This window comes from Raphanus sativus, unplaced genomic scaffold (assembly GCF_000801105.2).
Source record: "Raphanus sativus cultivar WK10039 unplaced genomic scaffold, ASM80110v3 Scaffold1612, whole genome shotgun sequence".
NCBI classification, from domain to species: domain Eukaryota; kingdom Viridiplantae; phylum Streptophyta; class Magnoliopsida; order Brassicales; family Brassicaceae; genus Raphanus; species Raphanus sativus.
The window spans coordinates 1-20681 of NW_026616921.1; the positions used below are offsets into that span (position 1 = coordinate 1).

At 37.2% G+C, this 20681-nt stretch overlaps 4 protein-coding genes across 5 annotated transcripts; 2 read left to right on the forward strand and 2 right to left on the reverse strand.

Moving 5' to 3' along the window:
* The first annotated feature begins 382 nt into the window (after positions 1-382).
* Positions 383-2007, forward strand: LOC108828245 (uncharacterized). Of its 2 annotated transcripts, none has more exons than XM_018601869.2 (2): positions 383-1147; positions 1252-2007. In XM_018601869.2, exons 1-2 carry the CDS (start codon positions 479-481, stop codon positions 1771-1773), a joined length of 1191 nt encoding a protein of 396 aa, XP_018457371.1. In that variant the 5' UTR covers positions 383-478; the 3' UTR covers positions 1774-2007. The 2 variants fall into 2 exon arrangements, with proteins under 2 accessions (XP_018457371.1, XP_018457372.1); XM_018601870.2 differs by having other exon boundaries at positions 384-1147; positions 1255-2007.
* Positions 2008-3623: 1616 nt separating this feature from the next.
* Positions 3624-4927, forward strand: LOC108828246 (uncharacterized). Its single transcript, XM_018601872.2, has 2 exons — positions 3624-4317; positions 4609-4927. Exons 1-2 carry the CDS (start codon positions 3769-3771, stop codon positions 4648-4650), a joined length of 591 nt encoding a protein of 196 aa, XP_018457374.1. The 5' UTR covers positions 3624-3768; the 3' UTR covers positions 4651-4927.
* A 6573-nt stretch (positions 4928-11500) lies between these two features.
* On the reverse strand, positions 11501-12580 carry LOC108824005 (thioredoxin H8). The gene is made up of 3 exons (XM_018597332.1): positions 12311-12580; positions 12042-12164; positions 11501-11914 (listed from the first exon to the last, which is right to left on the reverse strand). The coding sequence occupies exons 1-3, from the start codon at positions 12500-12502 to the stop codon at positions 11777-11779; spliced, it is 453 nt and encodes a 150-aa protein (XP_018452834.1). The 5' UTR covers positions 12503-12580; the 3' UTR covers positions 11501-11776.
* Positions 12581-15127: 2547 nt separating this feature from the next.
* LOC108838538 (protein NRT1/ PTR FAMILY 2.13) lies at positions 15128-19511 on the reverse strand. The gene is made up of 4 exons (XM_056999109.1): positions 19080-19511; positions 18336-18553; positions 16361-16926; positions 15128-16138 (listed from the first exon to the last, which is right to left on the reverse strand). Exons 1-4 carry the CDS (start codon positions 19270-19272, stop codon positions 15247-15249), a joined length of 1869 nt encoding a protein of 622 aa, XP_056855089.1. The 5' UTR covers positions 19273-19511; the 3' UTR covers positions 15128-15246.
* Positions 19512-20681: the final 1170 nt, after the last annotated feature.

Genomic DNA, 20681 nt, shown 5'->3' on the forward strand with positions numbered 1-20681 from the left:
GACATTTTCCTTTAGCTTTATCTATTTATTTTGGGTTACATTTTGTGATATGTGTACATTAAATTTTACATTACAAAAAAAATCTGCTACTTATAACTTTCCTGAGATTTAGTTATTATGTCATTTATCACTTCGACCTATTAAAAATTCATAATATATAACATAATCTCTTGTTCCAAACAAAAAGTGACATAATCTCTATGTTTTGTTATATAATCAAAGTATCAAACTCTTATTAGTCATAGAAATAAAAAGAAGATTAACTTTGCTATGTTGACATCTGGACGAGAGACTATTGATGAAACAGCCTGGAAATTTTATTGACAATGTCATCATATTTTAACAACAATAATGTAATGAAGGACACATAATCTCCTAAATTTTGTACGCGGAAAACAGCGTATATAATAATGGCCAAAACATTTCAAAACAAAAACAAAAAAAAAATCTAACCGTGTCATAAAACAAGGAAAAGAAAATGGAGTTATTCGCCAGAGGTTCCTCCGTTAGATTACGCAGCTGTCACGAGAAATACCTCTTCGCCGTCGACGACGAAAAAGCCGTCCGTCAAAGCTCTGACGGAACGTCACGGCAATCGGTATGGACGGTGGAGACGGTGCCACGCAAGCCCGATTTCATCCGTCTCAAGAGCTGCCACGGCAAATATCTAACGGCGAGCGAGTCGTCGTTTCTTCTCGGCGTCACAGGCCAGAAAGTCGTCCAGACCCCGCCGTTTCGTCAGGCTGAGCACGAGAGCCACTGGGAGCCGATCGGAGACTACGGCTCGCCGCCGGTCAAACTCATGTCGTGGAACGGGAACTATTTGCGCGGGAACGGTGGATCGCCGCCGTGGAAGAACTCCGTCACGCACGATCACGAGCCTCACGCCCACAAGAAGTGGATCTTGTGGACCGTCGAGGTCGTTGAGAGTCCCGAGAATGTATCGCTCGCCGATGATGGCTTTTCGTCGCCGGCTTCGAGTTTTAACTCGGCGGTCAACGACGAGTCAAATCACGAGTCGTCGGGTAAAGAATCACCGACATTTGGATCTTCTGAGTCCATCGGGTCGGATCCTGTGTCGGTTTCTTCTTCGAAGCTTATGTTTACTCCGTCAATGTCGGGGACATCAACCCCTAAACCAATAGAGGTTTGTTAATAACTTATAACATATTTTATATTTTATATTTTCGTTTACATTTTATTAATTCAAACTATTTGATTATTAATTAAGAATTTGATTTTTTTGAAAAGAAGAAGGATCCGAAGAAAAGTGTCGAACATTCATCAGCGATTGATATCTTTCGCATTGCCAAATCGGTGAGACTACGAAGCAGCGCGCACGAGAAATATTTAACTGCAGACGATAACGAGGAGAGTGTGGTAATGGGCCGGAACGGGCAATCGAAAGAGGCCCGTTGGAGGGTTGAACTGATACCCGGCTCCGAGGATTTGATTCGGTTAAAGAGCTGTCACGGTGGATACTTGACTGCCTCGAACGAGCGGCTGATGCTGGGAGCTACGGGGCATAAGGTGGTTCAGTCGAGGAGGACCGGAGATGGTGATCCGGCGGGAGAGTGGAAACCGGTTACAGATGGGTCAAAGGTGAAGCTGAAGAGTAGAACCGGCGGTAATTTTCTGAGAGCCAATGGGGGAATGCCACCTTGGAGGAATTCGGTTACGCATGATATACCGAACCGGAGCGCTACGCATGATTGGGTGGTTTGGGAAGTTGACGTGGTCGAGATTATGGAGCGTTCCCACGAGACTGGTTAATCATTGGCCCTTGAACTTGTCTAAAGTTTTTAACTTTAAATCCAGAAAGTCTAACTAATCGATTTATCATTTTGTTTGCAACATCTTTACAATGTAGTTTATTTGATTGGATTTTTTTCTTTTACAATTTATTTTGTTATTAGTAAAAACAAAGTTACATCGGGTGGCTCTACACCAGCCCTTGAGATCAGCAGGTTTCTTGGCATATAAGAATTGTTCTGATTTTGTTTTTGAGATTATTATCTTAAGAAGGATACTATATAGACATGAAGTTCTACCAAGAAGGATCATATAGAAGTTCTCTCCAAATAATATACTTTCCTTCGCAATCTATACAATCAACTGACTAATTATCATTGTCAATATTAACCAAATGAGTTCCCACAAACAGTTGTAAATGACTAGTTGACAAAGAAAAAGAATGGTAAAAGACTTTGTATCAAACTCGGGATTTCCACAAATGGGTGTTATTATATTACGAATCTAAATATTTTTTAAATTCTGAAAAGAACTCCCTTTTTGCATTATTCAAGTCCTAAGCAAACACAAGCCCTTGTCACTCAATTAGACTTGTTTAATCATCAGTACTAGCAGTTTTATACAGACCTATAATCAAAATGGTCCTAAAACACTCTCCACATTTTCCTTTGTATTTTTTTCTTTGCGGTTAAATCTCGGACAGAGTCATGGTCTGTGGATCAAAATCGATATCAGATTTAGAAGTTTAAAATAAAACCAACAATACTGGACTCTAAGAAGCTTAGTTCTATAATTATGAACTGGGCTCAAATCAGCTTACATACACCGCATACATACGTGTCAATGAATTTTTGTTAAACCATGTGTGGGAGTGATACACGCTGGTCCAATGAATGTCCTTTAAGTCTTTCAAAAATTGTTGGTCAAGATTTTGGTTTATTTATATCAAGGTGTTTATGAACCATGTTTAGTTGTATCCGTATACATGCGAAAGATTAACATTATAATTCATTTTTCGTTAAGTCAGGCAAATTATTATGAAACGTTCCGATTTGATGGCCTTTACATTTTTCTTGGTTAATCTTGGACCAATACTGACGAGCGAACCTAAACAAGGATCAGATTCTAAATTCAGAACAAAACCAAACATACGAAACTCGAAAGTATGTTAGATTTCAAAGCGGCACAAACCAGTTTGTCCGGTCCATGACATCAACTATATACGTAAACAATAAGAGTAGCGTATCACAGACGCGAGAAAATGTAACAAGTTGGTCTTACTTATGATCTGTCATTGGGACATGCCTTGAGATAAGCCTTAAGGAGAGTCCCACACTCGTCAATCTCACCTCTTGTTATTTCTTCAGGGCAACATATCCCAACAAAAAAGAAAAATCATATCTTACGTCCCAACCATATATTATATACATTTTTGCATATTTTTGTCTTTACTCGGATCGTAATAATACAGCTATAACATTATTATACTGGAGTAGATTACAAACCTCTCTTTTTCGTTTGCCTATGTTCGATTCACATAGTGTGCTGCTACCCATTCAATTTCATCATATGGTACCTTGATAAATACTCCTTTCTTCCGATTACACAAGTTGTAACGGGAAGAATGGGAAAAATACGTAAAAGAATATGTAACTATTCCTCCCGGTTATAAGAAAAAAATGTAATTATAGATGTATAAATATGCTGACTGGAAGTAACAGATATGGTGAAATTGGAAACTTGTCAATTAAGCACGACTTTTCCATGCTAGTTCTGAAATTCGTTTCATCACATGACTATTCAATATTCAACTATTATTTTTGCTAAGAATATTAAACTAATTTAAAAAAGACTGAAAAGGTCCACATCATTGTGTGCCGCTTTGGACTTGGTCTCCATTAATAAATCATTATTAAATACACACCAAATAATGCGTTCACTTCACAATTCGTTTTATGAAACAAATCTTGCTTAAGTTCCAGCAAGAAGAAAGTAATAATAACATAGTATCAGCAAATGGAGTTTTTCCATGACGCTAAAGCCGTTAGGATGCGTAGCGCCCACGAAAAGTATCTTATGGCGGACGAGGACGAGGAGACGGTGACTCAAGAAAGGAATGGTTCCGACAAGAGAGCTCGATGGACCGTCGAACCAGTTCGTGGTTCCTTTGAAGTGATCCGTTTGAAGAGTTGCTACGGTAGCTACCTCACCGCTTCGAACGAGCCGTTCTTGCTCGGTGCCACGGGACGTAAAGTGGTTTTGTCGAAACCGAGTGGGCTTGACTCGTCCGTAGAGTGGGAGCCGGTGAGAGAAGGATCAAAAGTAAAGCTCAAGACTAGGCACGGTCGCTTCCTCCGAGCTAATGGTGGACTTCCTCCGTGGCGTAACTCAGTCACTCATAACTCTCGTCAGAGTTCGAACTCGTCCTTGTGGGATGTTGATGTCATCGAGATCTTGGTCGAAACGACGTCTCCGGCTCTAGCTCTGGCGACTACTCCTCCGCAACATATGAGGCTGTCAGGTCCTCCCATGTCTAAGACCACTTCAGAGAAATCGGTGGAAGAGGTTGGTATTGTTATTTAAGACTAGACAAATTATCTATCTATCCGAATTGTTATTTGTTTTCAGTCAGAAGTTGAAAATAAAATAATAATAACGAGACTGATCAGATATCCACCAATAATTGATAATATTTCGAAATCTCGAAACTTCTTTTAGACCAAGCGGATCACAAACTTGTATTCAGATAATGTTCCCAATTACTTATTTACTATAGACATATATTTTTAACTATATATACTGTATGAAGTTTCAGAATTGTCATCTTTAACATTTTCTTAATTTTGTGTTGACTAGTTGGCTGACTCGCGGCCGAAATCTGAAGGGTGGAACAGTTGACGCAGTCGCCGAGGGAAGAGACTAGCATGGATGTTGTTGTTGCGTGTACAGACGCAATCCAATTAACTGCATGCTGTGTGTTGTGTATGCAATAGGGGTCAAAGTATTAGCTCACATTGAGATATAGTGTTGACCAAAAGGCTAAAGATTGGTCCTCGGTTCCATTAGATAAGGGCGTTAAATATAAAATGTATTGATATATTATTATTGTCGGTGCTAATTTTTCATTTTATTGTACAAACTATACTTCTTTTGAACAAATCATTTAAGTTTTATATGTGAACATTTGCCATCAAGAAATGATGATGCTATTAGAAGATTTTTTTAATCAACTATCAATTAATGACTTTAAAGGGATCAAGCATAATCGCGCAAGTCTTGCTTCTTTTTTCTGGAACATTGCGCAAGTCTTGTTAAAAATGTTTTTTACTCAATCATCATCATGGTGCTGCAGCCTTTGCTCTTGTGGATTCTGTTCAATGACCGTTCTAATCCTCTCCAACATAGTGCTTCCAGCGGTCATCTCATCGTCCAGATCCACTACTATGTTTGCTCGAGATGGAAAGGATCTCTTGAATGGGCTTGGCCCATTATATATTAGAGATCTATCCAACAGTATTCTAGTTCACCAAAACCCATTTTTATGGTAAACTCTTTGACACAGCCTATTGTGGGGTTTGATAGATTTGGCTAGTACCCTAGAGATTTTCTGTTCACCGGGGTCTCTATTTTGTGCGTATTGCTATAAATCCTTTTTGAAGATTTTATTGATGTTTTTACCGGGTGCAGCTCCGTTTTCACCATCCTTCTATATTGAAAACAACAATCTAACGCCGTATCTTCTTTCTATGAAAGAATGTTCTTGCGTTTTTATCCGATTATTAATAGTTTAACTTTATTTACCGGTTTGTATCCGATTAATAGTTTAACTTTATGTTATGTAGTGGTCTATATGGAACTAAAGATGCAATCAAAACTACTTCACTTTTTCTTGTATGTGAAGGTTGGCTCAGAGCCTGCTCATAGTTTATAGGGGCCATTGGGCAAAAAATTATTTTAGGCTCTTTAATAATAAAAAAAAACATAATCATATTTTTTTTAGAAAAACTGTATTGTATAGAAAGTTTTTAAATTTAGATATAAGAACATATAAAATAAAAAAAATTAGAATACATGTATATTTATTAAATTTGGATATAAAACATACAAATAAAAATATTAGAATACATGTAAATTTATTTTTCTTCTTAAAACTATATTTTAAAAGCAATTGTTAAAGAAAATATAATAATGTGAAAGTGTTGATCTTATTCATGTACCAAGATCAGTATATATACAGGTATCGAGAGTCTATAGATTCCTATATTACAGGGATATGAGTATATCTAATACAAGTTATGTCATTATCTCGTATATCTCATCATTATCTCTATACCCCCCCTCAAGCTGGAGGAGAGATGTCAACGATCCCCAGCTTGGACAAGAGATATGAAAATGTAGTAGTCGGCAACGATTTAGTGAGAAGATCTGCAGGTTGTTCTTTGGTAGAGATATGTTCTGTAGTAATAAGCTTCTCTTCAACAGCATCGCGTACTTGGTGACAGTCATTCTCGATGTGTTTGGTACGTTCATGGAAGACTGGGTTCTGAGCAATGTGGATGGCCGATTTACTGTCGCAGAACAGACGCATTGGGCTCTTATGAGAAATGCCGAACGCTGAGAGAATGCGTTTCATCCATTTTAGTTCACGCAAAGTATAAGCCATACACCGATACTCTGCTTCGGCAGACGACGCAGAGACTGTGTTTTGTTTCTTAGTCTTCCACGAGACAGGAGAGTTGCCAAGGAGAACAATGTAGGAACTCAACGACCGGCGAGTAAGAGGACAAGCACTCCAATCCGAGTCGCAGTAAGACGCGACGAGCAAGTCAGAGTCAGAGCATAACAGAATCCCTTGAGAAGGGCATCCTTTTAAGTATCGGACGACACGAAGAGCAGCGTCCCAATGTTCCTGGAGAGGTGACTTCATGAATTGGGACAATATGTGAACGGAGTAAGAGAGTTCTGGACGGGTGAAAGTTAAGTAGATTAGCCGTCCAATAAGGCGACGATAAGGAGCAGGATCAACCAGAGGTTTGCCTGTAGCAAGCGCCAGTTTGTGGTTGAGTTCCATCGGAGTACTCGCGGGCTTACAACCAAGAAGACCCGAGTCAGCAATGATGTCAAGAGCGTATTTGCGTTGTGATAAGAAGAACCCTTCTCTGTTTCGTGCAACCTCGATGCCAAGGAAGTACTTAAGCTTGCCCAAATCCTTCATATGGAAGCACTTGCAGAGATAGTTTTTGAACTTTTGTAAGGTAGAGATGTCGTTACAAGCGATCAGGAAGTCATCAACGTAAACAAGAATGTGTAGATTGATGTTGCCGCGTATATAAGAGAAGTGAGAGTAATCTGGTTTGCTCTGAGTAAAGCCATACGATTTCAGAGCAGTACTGAGCTTGGAGAACCAGCATCGGGGAGACTGCTTGAGACCGTAAATAGATTTCCTAAGGCGAGCCACTTTAGTGGGATCAGAGCCTCGGAACCCTTGAGGAAGTCTCATATAGACTTCTTCTTTTAAGTCACCATGGAGAAAGGCATTGTGAACGTCCATTTGGTGCACTTCCCATTGTTTAGCTGCAGCCACTTTCAAGAGTGTACGAACTGTAGTAGATTTAGCAACAGGTGCAAAAGTGTCTGTGTAGTCGATGCCTTCACGCTGACGATTACCACACGCAACGAGTCTGGATTTGTTACGTGCAGGTTTACCGTTGGCGTGATATTTAATTTTGTAGAGCCACATACTTTCGATCACCTTCTTGCCAGGAGGTAGAGTTGTAACGTCCCATGTGCCATTTTCAACATGAGCATCATGTTCGTCAACCATAGAGTCTCGCCACTCTTCTAGTTCAACAGCCTCTGCATAGTTTCGTGGTTCAACGGCAGAGGTAATAGCTGCAACAAATGCCTTGTGACTAGGCGAAAACTTAGCGTCAGACACATAGTTTGCAATCGGGTATAGGGTTTTACCTGAGACCGTAGACGAGGCCAGAGTGGAGTCGGGATGAGCGAGAGTGTGTGTATTCTTTTCGACAGTGTTGACCACATAGTTTTTAAGCAGAACAGAAGGTTTGCGCTCACGATGACCACGTCCGAGTACTTGAGGAAGACCAGGAGAAGAAGGTTCAGCAGGTGCCGGTTCAACAGCAGTAGTAGTAGTCGGAGAAGGAAGAGGAGAGGTAGGGATGGGAGGTGTAGAGGCGTCAAGAGTAGTATTTGGGGCAGGAGTGATAGGAGGAGTTGTAGTAGAGATAGTAGTTATAGGAGGAGTAGGAACGTTAGTCGTAGTATTAGGTTCTGGTAGTGATACTGTAGGGGGAGAAGTGGTAGAAGGTGGGAGAATTGTTTCAGCAGGAGGGGTTAGGGTATGAGGGATCCTAGAAGGAGACGTGTTTCGTAAGGTATCTTGGGAAGTAGGAGTAGTAGTAGTGGACTGAACAGGAGATGGTAAGGGAAGGAGATCATCATATACGGGGTTAGGTTGAGGCGGGATCAGATGGTCTTGCTGGGAAGGAAGTCCAGGGAATTGATCTTCAAGAAAAACAACATCGCGACTCGTGAAGAACACGTTGTCTTCAATATCGTACACATTCCATGCCTTCTTGCCGTATGGGTATCCGACAAAGAGACATTTGCGACTGCGAGCAGCAAACTTATCAGAGGAACGAGGTCGCCGTTGAGCATAACATAAGCACCCGAAGACTCGTAGAGTGTCATGTTTAGGAGGAGAACCATGAAGTAGTTTGTAGGGAGTTAGGCCATTGAGGAGTTTGGTGGGTGTGCGATTTATAAGGTGAGCAGCTGTGAGAATGGCTTGACCCCAAAATGTTACAGGTAGTTGAGCTTGGAAGAGACAAGATCGAGCAACATTAAGAATATGACGGTGCTTTCTCTCAACCCTTCCATTTTGTTGTGGTGTATCCACAGTAGAGGTTTGATGCTGGATTCCTTCCTGGCGAAAGAAACTTTTTAGAACCATGAATTCAGTACCATTATCTGTTCGGAAAGTTTTCACTTGGCGACTAAACTGACGAACACTCATGGCGCAGAAGTTTTTGAGTATAGAGGCAACTTCTGATTTCTCGAGCATAAGGTAAATCCATACAGCTCTTGAGTAATCATCAACTATGGTAAGAAAGTAAACTGAACCACAAGAAGCAGGTGTGCGATATGGTCCCCAAACATCACAATGAACAAGATCAAAAGGTGCAACTGCTTTATTAGAACTTTCTTTGAAAACCTCACGAGTTTGTTTGGAGAGTAAACAAATATCACATGAATCAGAATGATAAAAATCGCCATCTAAACTATTTAAAACCGGTAGAGAAGATAAAGTAGAAAAGGCGGGATGTCCAAGACGCCGATGCCAAAGTACTGAAGAAGATGTTCTGTCCTTTCCAGTGCGATTTGACTGTGCAATCGTGACTCCCGTAAAGTAATACACACCCTCTCGTTCTTCACCGGCTCCAATCAGGGTCCTCGTGAAACGGTCCTGCAAAAAGCATAAGGTATCAGTAAAAACTGCAATACATCCAGTCTGTTTAAGAAGTTTAGAAACAGAGATGAGAGTGCAATCAAAATCCGGAACGTATAACACGTTTAGTAGGGAGCACTGCGAGTTCAACGACAAGGTTCCAGCTTTTGTTGACTTGGATGTACGACCGTTAGGGAATTTCACCATCGAAGGGGAGGTCTCATGAACATCACGAAGTAGTGAGAGATCGCCAGTCATATGATGAGACGCCCCTGTATCAATGATAACGTCAGATATAGATGGTTTACCCGACATACGTTCCGTAGAAAGTTGAGACTGTTGATTCTGGAGGAGGCTGATCAGGGCCGAGATTTGATCCGAGGATGCAACTGAGTTTGCAGACATAGTGTTAGGTGCAGAACGAGTTGTGGGAGAGCGACCACGTCCGCGACCACTAGTAGAGCTATTGCGACCTCCACGACCGCGCTGAGATTGAGGAGAAGATCGGCTCTGTTCTTTAAACCAATCGGGATACCCATGAAGTAAGAAGCATTCAGAAGCCTCGTGACCGGTACGATTGCAGTGCGTGCAGGATCTGTTGGGATCACGACTTCGGTTCATTGCAGGTGGAGAGTCAGCTTTAGTAGTAAAACCGATGGCATCTTGCTTGTGTTCTGTAGCGCGCATAGAAAGGAGGTGTTGTTCCGCCCTAATCACGCGAGAGTAGGCAACATTAACATCTGGTAATGGCTCTTCATCAATGATCTGAGAACGAATGGAGCTGAAGCGAGATTCATCAAGACCAAAGAGGAACTTGTGGACCTTTGCATCTTCTCGTTCTTTCTCAATGTGAGATGAAGCATCGCAGGTACAAACATGAGAAGATTTAAAGCTTTGAATCTCTTCCCACAATTTGGACAAGCGTCCGTAGTAGCTAAGAACAGAATCACCGTTTTGCTTGCAGTTGGTGATTTCGTTCTCGAGAAGATGTTTACGTACGCTGTTCTTGACTGAGAAACGGCTCTTGAGAGATTCCCAAAGTTGCAGAGCATCAGGTACATAGCTTACAGTAGAACGAACCGTAGGGTCAATAGAGGTGCGGATCCATCCAACTATCATGGAGTTGGAGGCGATCCAACGAGCAAGATCAGGGTTCGAGGACGGTTTAGGTATGGAGCCATCGATGAACCCTATTTTCCTCTTGGCTTGGAGAGAGTTCCAAAACTCTGTAGCCCATTCAGCATAATTGTCTCCTTTAAGGATCACAGGTGTGATCAAGGATCCAGGGTTATCAGAGGGATGGAGGTAGTATATAGAATCCGAAGTAAGCGCTTCGGTGGTAGGAGTTGAAGTAACCGATTCGGTGTTGGTAGAAGTAGAAGATGAAGTAGTAGTAGCCATGATAAGTATAGATCAAAGGCGTAAAAAAAAATTTTAGAGTGCGGAAGCGTTAGAGAATAGGTCAGAGATCGTATTGCTCTGATACCATATAATAATGTGAAAGTGTTGATCTTATTCATGTACCAAGATCAGTATATATACAGGTATCGAGAGTCTATAGATTCTTATATTACAGGGATATGAGTATATCTAATACAAGTTATGTCATTATCTCGTATATCTCATCATTATCTCTATAGAAAATTAAAAAAAATTGGACCTTTAATATCATGAACCCCGAGGCAGTTGCACTGTTCGCCCTTGTATATGAGCCAGTCCTGGGTTGGCTCTCAACCTCAGGACTTTATTTGACTATCTTCCAGCTGTTCGATCTTTCATCTGGTCTGATCTTGAATCAAGACTACTTCAGTCCTTCAATGAATTCAAGCTTGTTTTGAGTTCGCTGTCATCTTCTTTTGAAAAACTATCATGTTTAATTTCTTATGTTATTGTTGTTTATGCGTGTGATCAAAGATGATGCTAATTCTTTATTATGTTGTAGTGTTTCAGACAGGAGCGTATCCAGAAGTGATCATTATTGGGTGCACTAGTGTATAAAATTAAAAATTTTGGTGGACAAATACAAATATTAGTGAAAAAATACACTGATTTTCAGAAAAATTATGGGTGCATGTGATGCCTTCGCCCCTGGTTTCAGAAAAGAAATCAGTGGTTTATATGAAATTTTTGTCATGTGCTCATTTCCATTGCTAATCCTAAAGCTGACCACTCCTAAAATCAAGATTTGCGCGACCTAAGGGCATCAGCTTATCAAAATAAATTAACAATATGTAGAAACTAAGGTTGTTGGGGGGGAGGGGGGAGAACAAAGAAAGATATATAAACCATACAAACCAGTAGTCATAAATTTATTACACGAGACAGAAACGTACATGGAAAACCAACTTCCAATTCCTTATATCACACAAATTGTGTTCATTTGTTGAATCTACGTTCAAACATTTATTTATACATAACAGCATACTATTCTTGTCTTAGGTAATTAAGCATGAGGAGCTACACTTATTTATATATAGTAGCATACTATTCTTGGCATAAGGTGATCATGCATGAGGAGCTTTGTTTGGTATGCAAGTAAAAGCTTCATATTTTTCAGAAGGATTGTGCGTATTTCTGGAGCTTCCTCTCTAATTCATCAAACTTAACACCCACAACTCTGTCTACTTCTTGGCCTCTCTTCATGAATACAATAGCAGGCAAAGTATGAAGGTTATACTCCATCCACACACTCTGCATTCAAGTAATTGTTATTTTAGAACTCAAAGCCAACATAAAATTTTGTTGACATATTTTCAATGATGTTCTTCGGACTTTGAGAAAGAAGAAGAGGAAAGCAAACGGATTGATTAAGTATTACCATTAACACATCGACATCAATCTTCACGAACTCAACATCGGTGTACTTAGCCGCCAACTCTTCAACCTTCGGTTCAAGGGATTTACAAGGTCCACACCATTTGGCCGTGAACTCGATCAACAGCTATATATTTAATACCAGAATTGGATGCATTATGATATACTCAAACTAATCCTAGTAAAATATAAACCTCCACCATTGTAGCACAAGAAATCTCAAGAAAAAGTAGAAATATTCTACGTTAGAAAGCGCATGAAATAATACGTTACCAGCTTGTTGGTGTCCTTGAGAGCGTTGAGTCGAGATTTCCACTGATTCTTGTTCTTGATTTCCACAATAAGGGGGATGTTGACTTTGTAAGGAGAAATCTGGGACTCGAAGCGAGGTGTCCATGGCCTCCTGGAAGGGAGGTCGGACGTCACTGAATATCTCTGGTCTGGCGAAGAAACATTAGCACCCATTGTCTCGTTTTATCTCTCTGTCGAAAGGAGCAAATAGTTTTAAGTAGAGTTGCTCTTTTACTGTGAGCATAAGGTGAGAGGAAGAGTTGGCTTTTATAACCTCAGATATTCTTGTTGTGGACCTAGTGGCCTTAAACGGCAACCAATTTGTACACTATAATATCTATTGGCTCTAAATGTACATGTCGTCGCACAAAGCTATTCCAACAAAAGTATTTTTGAGAACCCACTTTAATAAAATATTAAGTCGCACTTTAAGATCAAGTTGTCTTGATTGAGTTCTTGAAGACTCCAAATTTGTAATTGAAATTCTAAAGACGCTTACCAACTTTTTCTTTTGATCAACGGATAATCTCGAACCAGTCTATACTAATTCTATACTAATTTCCAAGTTTCAATAAAACATCATTTTGTCTTTTAAAATATTTCTAGGTAAAATGTAACCAATGAATAGCAATGAATTGCCGACAAAAAATACAATGAGTTGGTTGAAGCTTACCAGTTGCTAATTCTTTTACTTTGTTGTTTACTCTAAATTGATCGCATGTATTAAATATTAAATAAATCCTAGAATTAGAAAAAGTATACTGTGCAAGCACACAATAAATTCAACGTGATATAAAGTTTGATCAAAAGGCAAGTTTGAGGTGTGATAAAACAACATACTAAGATTCCACAGGTCCTTTTTTCTTTCTCCCAAGTGCTGCTTGCTAGTGCAAAATTTTTTATCTTTCTCCCCCAGTGCGACTTTTGTTTTCTTACTTATAAAGGAGGCAGCAGTTGTTTTTGACTTTTTTTACGTCCGTGAATTTGTTTGAAAAGAAGGAATACAGATCTCCAAAATATATGATTCTCCTCTTAGCCTATGATTTTAATTAGGTAACCTTAGTATTTTGTTTTTTGATGAAAACTTCCTTTTAATTTTATATATTTCTTGGTAAAAGTTAAAGGCTTAAGGCGAACAAGAATATAAAACGGAAATCAGTGTAGATGAAATGAATGATGGAATACTTTTTTTCTTTCTGCACAAAATGATGGAATACATGTCGCAAAAAGGCAGACACACAATATGCATGATAGATTGTTTGCTTAATTGAAATATGTTGTGGATCTAATATTCAGTTAACATAATAATACAATATAAACATAATAGGTTATTTACTTAATTCAGATATGGTTTGGATTTATTGTTTGTTTTTTACTACTACTAAAATAGTAATTAACTAGAGCTTTCGTACGGATTTTTATTTTTATTTTTTCAATAAATTGTTTGATAATATTTGTAAACATATAGGTTATTTGGATATTTAAAGATTCATATGAATCTATTTGGATTTAGAAATACCGACTTGAACACTGTCCAGAAATTTATAATATTTGTATGGAGTTTATTTTAAACAAAATAAAAAACCGATAAAATATATGATCCATATTTGAATGGGTATTTGGATAATTGATTCTGTAAAAAATTATTTATTAACCGATTTAAATTCTTATCAATTATTTCATTCAAACTTATGAAATTATTATGATTAACACGTAAAATAAATATAATTAATGAAGTAGTTAGGAAAGTGAAAAAAGAAAGATGTAATAAAAATTAAAAATATGTAAGTTTTGTTTTATATTTTTTTAATAAATGAAATCAAATTATTTGAAAAGAACAAATAAAATAACTACAAGTAATTTAAAAATGAGTGAGAAGTGAAAAATCACTTAAAATACGTAAATATGTTATAATCTATGAGATAATGAATATTAGTTTTAGTCTAGGCAATATTTGACATAAGATATTAAATTTAAACAAGTTTACAATAGTTTGGTAGGCAAAACATACAACCTTATCTTCTATCAGTTAAGATTTTAAAATCGTATGCATAATTTCGGATAATGATTTAAATTTTTATTTCTATTTTTTTATCTTCCAAATAGCAGTTCCAAAACCATCCCTTTGTTAAGATAAAGTATCTTTAGATTATTTATGATGTATATTACTTAAATTATATTTAACAATTCCATTATGCATTTCCTTGTTCCGTCGTTATATCACTTATGTGCCTTCATCTGCTTTTAGTTTTATTTTTAAATATCTTTATATGTTTTCCTTTGTTGTTAATTTATTTTATATGAGTGATCATGTTATCTTTCTTTTTTTGTAAACTGATCATATATATAATTATTGTCATTTATATAACATAGTATTACCATTATCTAATTCTATATTTTTTCCTTAATGACATATTATATAAGTTTTAAGCATTTAAATTGTTGTTTTCACATATATACCTTATTTAATAAAAATTTCAATGAAAGTCCCAAGTCGATATTCTTTTCTTTTCAAATCAATATTCAGTTCGGTTTTTGCTACAAAACAAATCAGTTCGGTTTTCAAAATATTATTTCATCCTTTGGTTTCTTACCAAATCTTTCACAATAGAAATAATTAAACAAATAAAAAGGAGAAAACGATATAGAAAAAAAAATAGAACTAAGGTGAGAAAAGTCTATCATATAAAAGACTTCAAAAAACGATGAGGGACTACTTTGCAATGTGTCATTCTATTAAAGGTTAATTTTATAAATCTTTCAGGAGTTAATTATATATCAGATTATGTTAATATTAAATGATAAGAAACTCTGGTTATACTTAGAATTTAGTTCTTATATATTACACAATAGATACATTGTCATAATTATAAAACAACATCGATCATCTTTTTATTGCTCCTAACCACATTATTAAATCACTTCAGCTGTTTTTTGGAACTCATCTCAACATCAGAGAAACTCTTGTTCTCTTCGAAATCTCCCATCTGTAAACCAACCTTGTACCGGTATCCTCGAGCACAATACCAAAAGTAAACCAGATTAAACACACCCAAAACCGCAATCAGATAGTAGAAGTAGTCCAACTTTCCCGCGTTGAGATTCTTGTTCAGCCAATCAGGACGGTCATGACCACCGGAGAATTTATGAACCGTCGTCACTATCAAACTGCTAAGGTAGTTCGAGCCGGCAAAGGACAAAGAGAAGAGAGAGTTAGCGATGCTTCTCATGTGCTCCGGAAACTGACTGTTGAAGAACTCAATCTGTCCAATGATGTTAAACGCTTCGCATAGTCCCATCAAGATTAGCTGCGGAGAGAGCCAGAACACCGACATCGGAGTCATACCTGCCGGATCTCCGGCGTTGATGGAGCGTATGCGTCTCATGCGCTCCACTAGCCCGGCGACGATCATGGAAAGGATAGCGAAAACGATGCCTGTCCCGATACGTTGGAGGAGTGTGATACCTGATTTATGGCCGGTGATACGGCGGAAGAACGGGACTAAAACGCGGTCGTATAGGGGAAGAAAGACGCCGATGGTGAGGAGAGAGATGACGGAGAGTGAACCTGCCGGAATCTCGAAGTTGGGACCCATATGTCGGTCCATTTTCAACGCTTGAGAGACGGTGAACGTTCCTTGCTGTGACATTGCAGCCAGCGAGATTATTCCGGCCGACCAAACAGGAACTATTCGGATCAAACACTTTACTTCCTCCACTTCTTGAATGCTGCATAGCCGCCACTTGTTCGCCGGAACTCCCTCGGGTGTTAGGTCACCTTCTATTATCACCGCCGCTTTGTCTAGAAACCTAATTTTATGCAATTTCAGTTAGATTATAATTTAAGATGTGTTTATTTGCTAGACATGCAAAAAGTTGACCAAACTTGTATTAAAACAGTACATATTATTTTGAAAATAACACACTCAATTTTCTTTTTTGGAAAAATAAAAAATAATTTATATAGAACGTATATTCAGTAAAAGAAACCATGTAATTTATAAGTCAAAACCTAAATGCACAAAAAAGTACCTGAATTGGTTACTATGGTGTAACTTGGATAACACGCTATCTTTGACTGGCGGGTCATAGTAGGTCACAGTGCCGTCATCTTCCGCAGGGAGTTTCATCTTTCGCTTCTTACGAGCTGCCACGACAACTTGAGCTATACCAGAGAATATACTTCCCTCAGGTTTAACGTAGACATAAAGCTTCATTCCGGCGAAAAACATAACAACCGCACATGCCATGAGTCCAGTGGGTACACTAAAGCCGATGACCCAGCTGACTTGGTCTTGGATATACACGACCACGGTCTGTGTAATAAGCAGAACTATAGTGAAAGTCATGTAATACCAGTTGAAGAAACTGGCCACTCCTTTAATCCCTTTTTCTGTTCGTTGGTCAAACTGGTCAACACCAAAAGGGATGCTGCATGGTCTTATTCCTCCACTTCCTATGGAGAGGAAACCGAGACCTAATAGCAAGATTCCGAACTGGAGCTTGTTCGGACCGCCGCAACTGACTGGATCTTTGCTGTTGCATGTTGCTGGGTGGAGTTGAGGAAGCGATGCTGTGAGTGTCAATGTCACTAGTCCCTGTAGATTTTAAATGATTGATTATACATTACTAATTAACTCACTATTCGTTTTCATTAGTTATATTAATCACTATTATGATTATCTATACCTTGAAAGTGAATTAAATAGTGTTATTATTTAATCTTGAAAAGGCAAACAATTACTAACTTGACATAGAGTGAAGTTAGGCGATCAGATACAATCAAATAATTAATATAGTTAACAATAATATTAATTAGATTTGACTTCATTATATGAGACAGGTTGAAGTGAAGTTATGTGATACTACTTTAGTTGAGTACATGGAAAGAAAAACAATATTGTTAGACAGGTTGAAGTTATGAAATCAAATACAAACAAAAATTTAATTAACACTAGTCTTAGTTAGGTTCGACTTTAAATGATCGTAAGGTGATATTACTTTGCTTATGTACGAGTTGGTGACAAGCTGATTATGATGTAGAACCTATATCATATTTTTGTTGTAATCCCGATATAGTAATATGAGTTGTCAATGGTAACAGTTTAGGTTCCTTAATTTAAATAACTATGAAAAAGGCAAAAACAAAAGACAAAATAAAGAGAAGTTAAAAAGTAGTTGCACTCATAATGCTATAATAATGAGTGAGACATTAAAAAAGTAACTATTTTATACGTTACGTTACGTCACTGTAATAGACCAAATCTACACATCTTTCAGTTAGCTATATATCATGTGGAGATTTAATTATTGGACACTCTCATTATCAAATCGACCACTTGTACATTGATCTTCCTTTTCGTCGACTTCTCTTTTTTCACGATAAAACTCTGTTGTATTACGTAACTTCTTTAATGGAATGTGTACAATTAATCAAACTCTTTTTTATCAAAACAACCATTAACAGTTTTCTTATAAAAATTATTTGGGTGATATATAAAGTAAGCCCGAGTTATGTACCGACAACAATTTCTGTACCAAGGAATGCTTTTCTTCATATGATTCACATCATAGACCGGCCTTATCGTCCTCGATAGCTTCGTGGTCCCTCTATAATTTCGTGCGTTTTCGTACAATACAGAGGCAATAAATAGGAAAAAAGACACAGAGAACTATTTTATGAAGTTTTCCTATTATAATTTTTGTTCAATATATTAAATAAAGTTTGTCTTTGTGCTAACGTAGTTACCTTGTCGCTTCCACGTGCGTGATGAAACTATGTGCCAAGTATCATGTATCTTCACCACATAAGATCATATACCAGTTACTAGTATACTAAGTATCAGGTAGCTCATACGTAAGTGTTAGTAGACACATTAGTTTGTGTGAATAGAATTTTCGACCTAGAGTTAGTATGTTGTGAGTCAATAATGTTATTTCATACGTAAGTGTATGTTTGTAGAAGCATTAGCTTATGATTTAAAGTAAATTGAAAACTAAGACTTACGAGGAGGGTGGCGAATGAGGCGAAAGCAATGGTTTTGAAACGGCCGACGTAAGCGTCTGAGATAAACGCGCCGACTAGAGGAGTGAGATTGGTGAAACCTGACCAAATGTTGATGACATTTGAAGCGTCGACTTGTTCTAAGTGGAACACTCTGGTTAGATACACCATGAAGTTTGACAACAACCCAATCGTTCCCAGTCTCTCAAGCGTCTCATTTCCTGTTTTAATCCATTTTATTTTTAAATTGTCAGCAAATAAACTAACAAACATGATACGTTTTAAAAATAATTATGTAACCGTTTTCTTTCCGTTTCGATTATAAAGTGGTTAAATGGACGAGTGTCAAACATGCTGGACGGTTACAAGAATATAGTAGTATGATATAGTTTTTTGAAGAAAAGCTTAGTTTTAAATAATAATTATTGATCGGTTGAAAATATTATACACCCTTTTAAAAAAAAATATACACCCATTTTTTGCTTCTCCTTTTTGCATTAACTAACAACAAATATGATAACTATATATAATTCCCCTTTCTTTTTCTGCCTATTATATGAAAGGACTTAGGCAAAAACGTGATCTTGAAACGCCTAATAATACATATGACAAGGTTCTATAATAATGTATATATTCACTTATTTCTAGAATTCATTATATGTGCAATTAGTTATGGAAAAAAATGAGAGAGAGATCAAGGATTAGGTTAACTAAGATAAATACGTTCATGTACCAAACAAGTTATACCTAAAATGAACGTAACGGCTCTCCAGCCTCCAGGCTTTTTCTCAACCTTCTCACCATCCGAAAAAGAACCCGACGTACTTTTCAGATTATACGAATTGACAACATCTATCTCCTGCGGTGGTGGCGTAGCTTTGGAGAAACTACCGGACGGTCGTGGCAAAGAAGTACCATCCTTTGTATCCTTCAAACCCATCTCGGAGATATATAACTACACTCAGAATATTCTCACAATCTCGCTTCGACTTTAAGGGTGGAATTGTGAGATTGGATTCTCACTTTTTTTTTTTGTAAAAGAGTTGGATTCTCACTTCTTTGCAGTATATATAAAAAATCAAGGTAATCACATTAAATGGTTGATAAAGGTGGAGATCAGGCACATTACTTGTACATTTCTCTCCGTTTAAGACGCTTTTTTGGGTGTATTGTCGAAGTGTGCGTACATATGTATATATAAGGGAGTGAGAATATGTTATATGGTGGGTGTGGGCGAATTTGAATGACGTTCGCCACTAGTACCCTTCACGTGAGAAGTTGGAAAAAGAAAGCTATTTTAGTGCTATGTTTTTTTACATAGTACGTAATATTGTTTTTTTTTTTGAAAAAAACTAGTACGTAATATTGTTGTTCCACGTATTGTGAACCTTCCATGTTTCATACATTTGTTTGGGTACAATATGTATATCGAAGATGATAATGCGTACGGTAACTTTGATGGGTATGGTCCCGTATGGATGATGATACTTTCACGCATTTTTATGTATGATGTCAATCATATATGGTATGATATATAGATGTGAGTATTACATTTTATCTTTACCTAAAATTAATAGTATTATATATCATAGATAATACCACTAACTGATGATTAATTTTCATTATTTTTTCAAATAAACGTTTGACTAGATAGGGTGTGTTCCGGTTAATCAGTCAAAATTTTCTTTATTTTCCTAACGTTTTGATACATAATTTTTTTTAATTCAATGACGAAAAGAAAAAAAAATGATATAGTACTCATTCATATACAAGGCGTCAAAATTTTATGCGCACATAAATCTGTATATGCGGATCAAAATTTTATTTTTATTAACAAAATAACTTAAATTACATAAATGATCGGAAAATTACAATTGCAAACTCGTAAGAACCCATCCCAACACTACAAATATGCCAAACAATTAGTTTGAATTTAGAGTCTGTGGTATAAAATATTTAATACAGTGAAAAATAACAATATTTGATCATCTTCATCCAGAAATACGTCTAGATGTGTGGAAAAAACCCGAAGATCATGGCAGTTAATATTAGGAAGTTTGTTCTGGGTAAAACTCCTCGAACTAAGTATTTAACGAAATAACTTCCAAACTAATCTTATTTAATGAATTAAATCTTAGCCGGTTATAATTATCATTACTACCGATAAATTTTTAGTTTAGAGATTTTTATATTAATTAAACATAGTTGAAGGGTTTTACCATTAAAAATAAAAAAATCAAAAATCAAAAATATAATAACATTATCTAAAAATTAGTAATTTTTAATTTTTAAAATTAGCATTTTTAAAAAATTCTGTAAATATATGAGTCTGATTTGTTTTAAATCAAC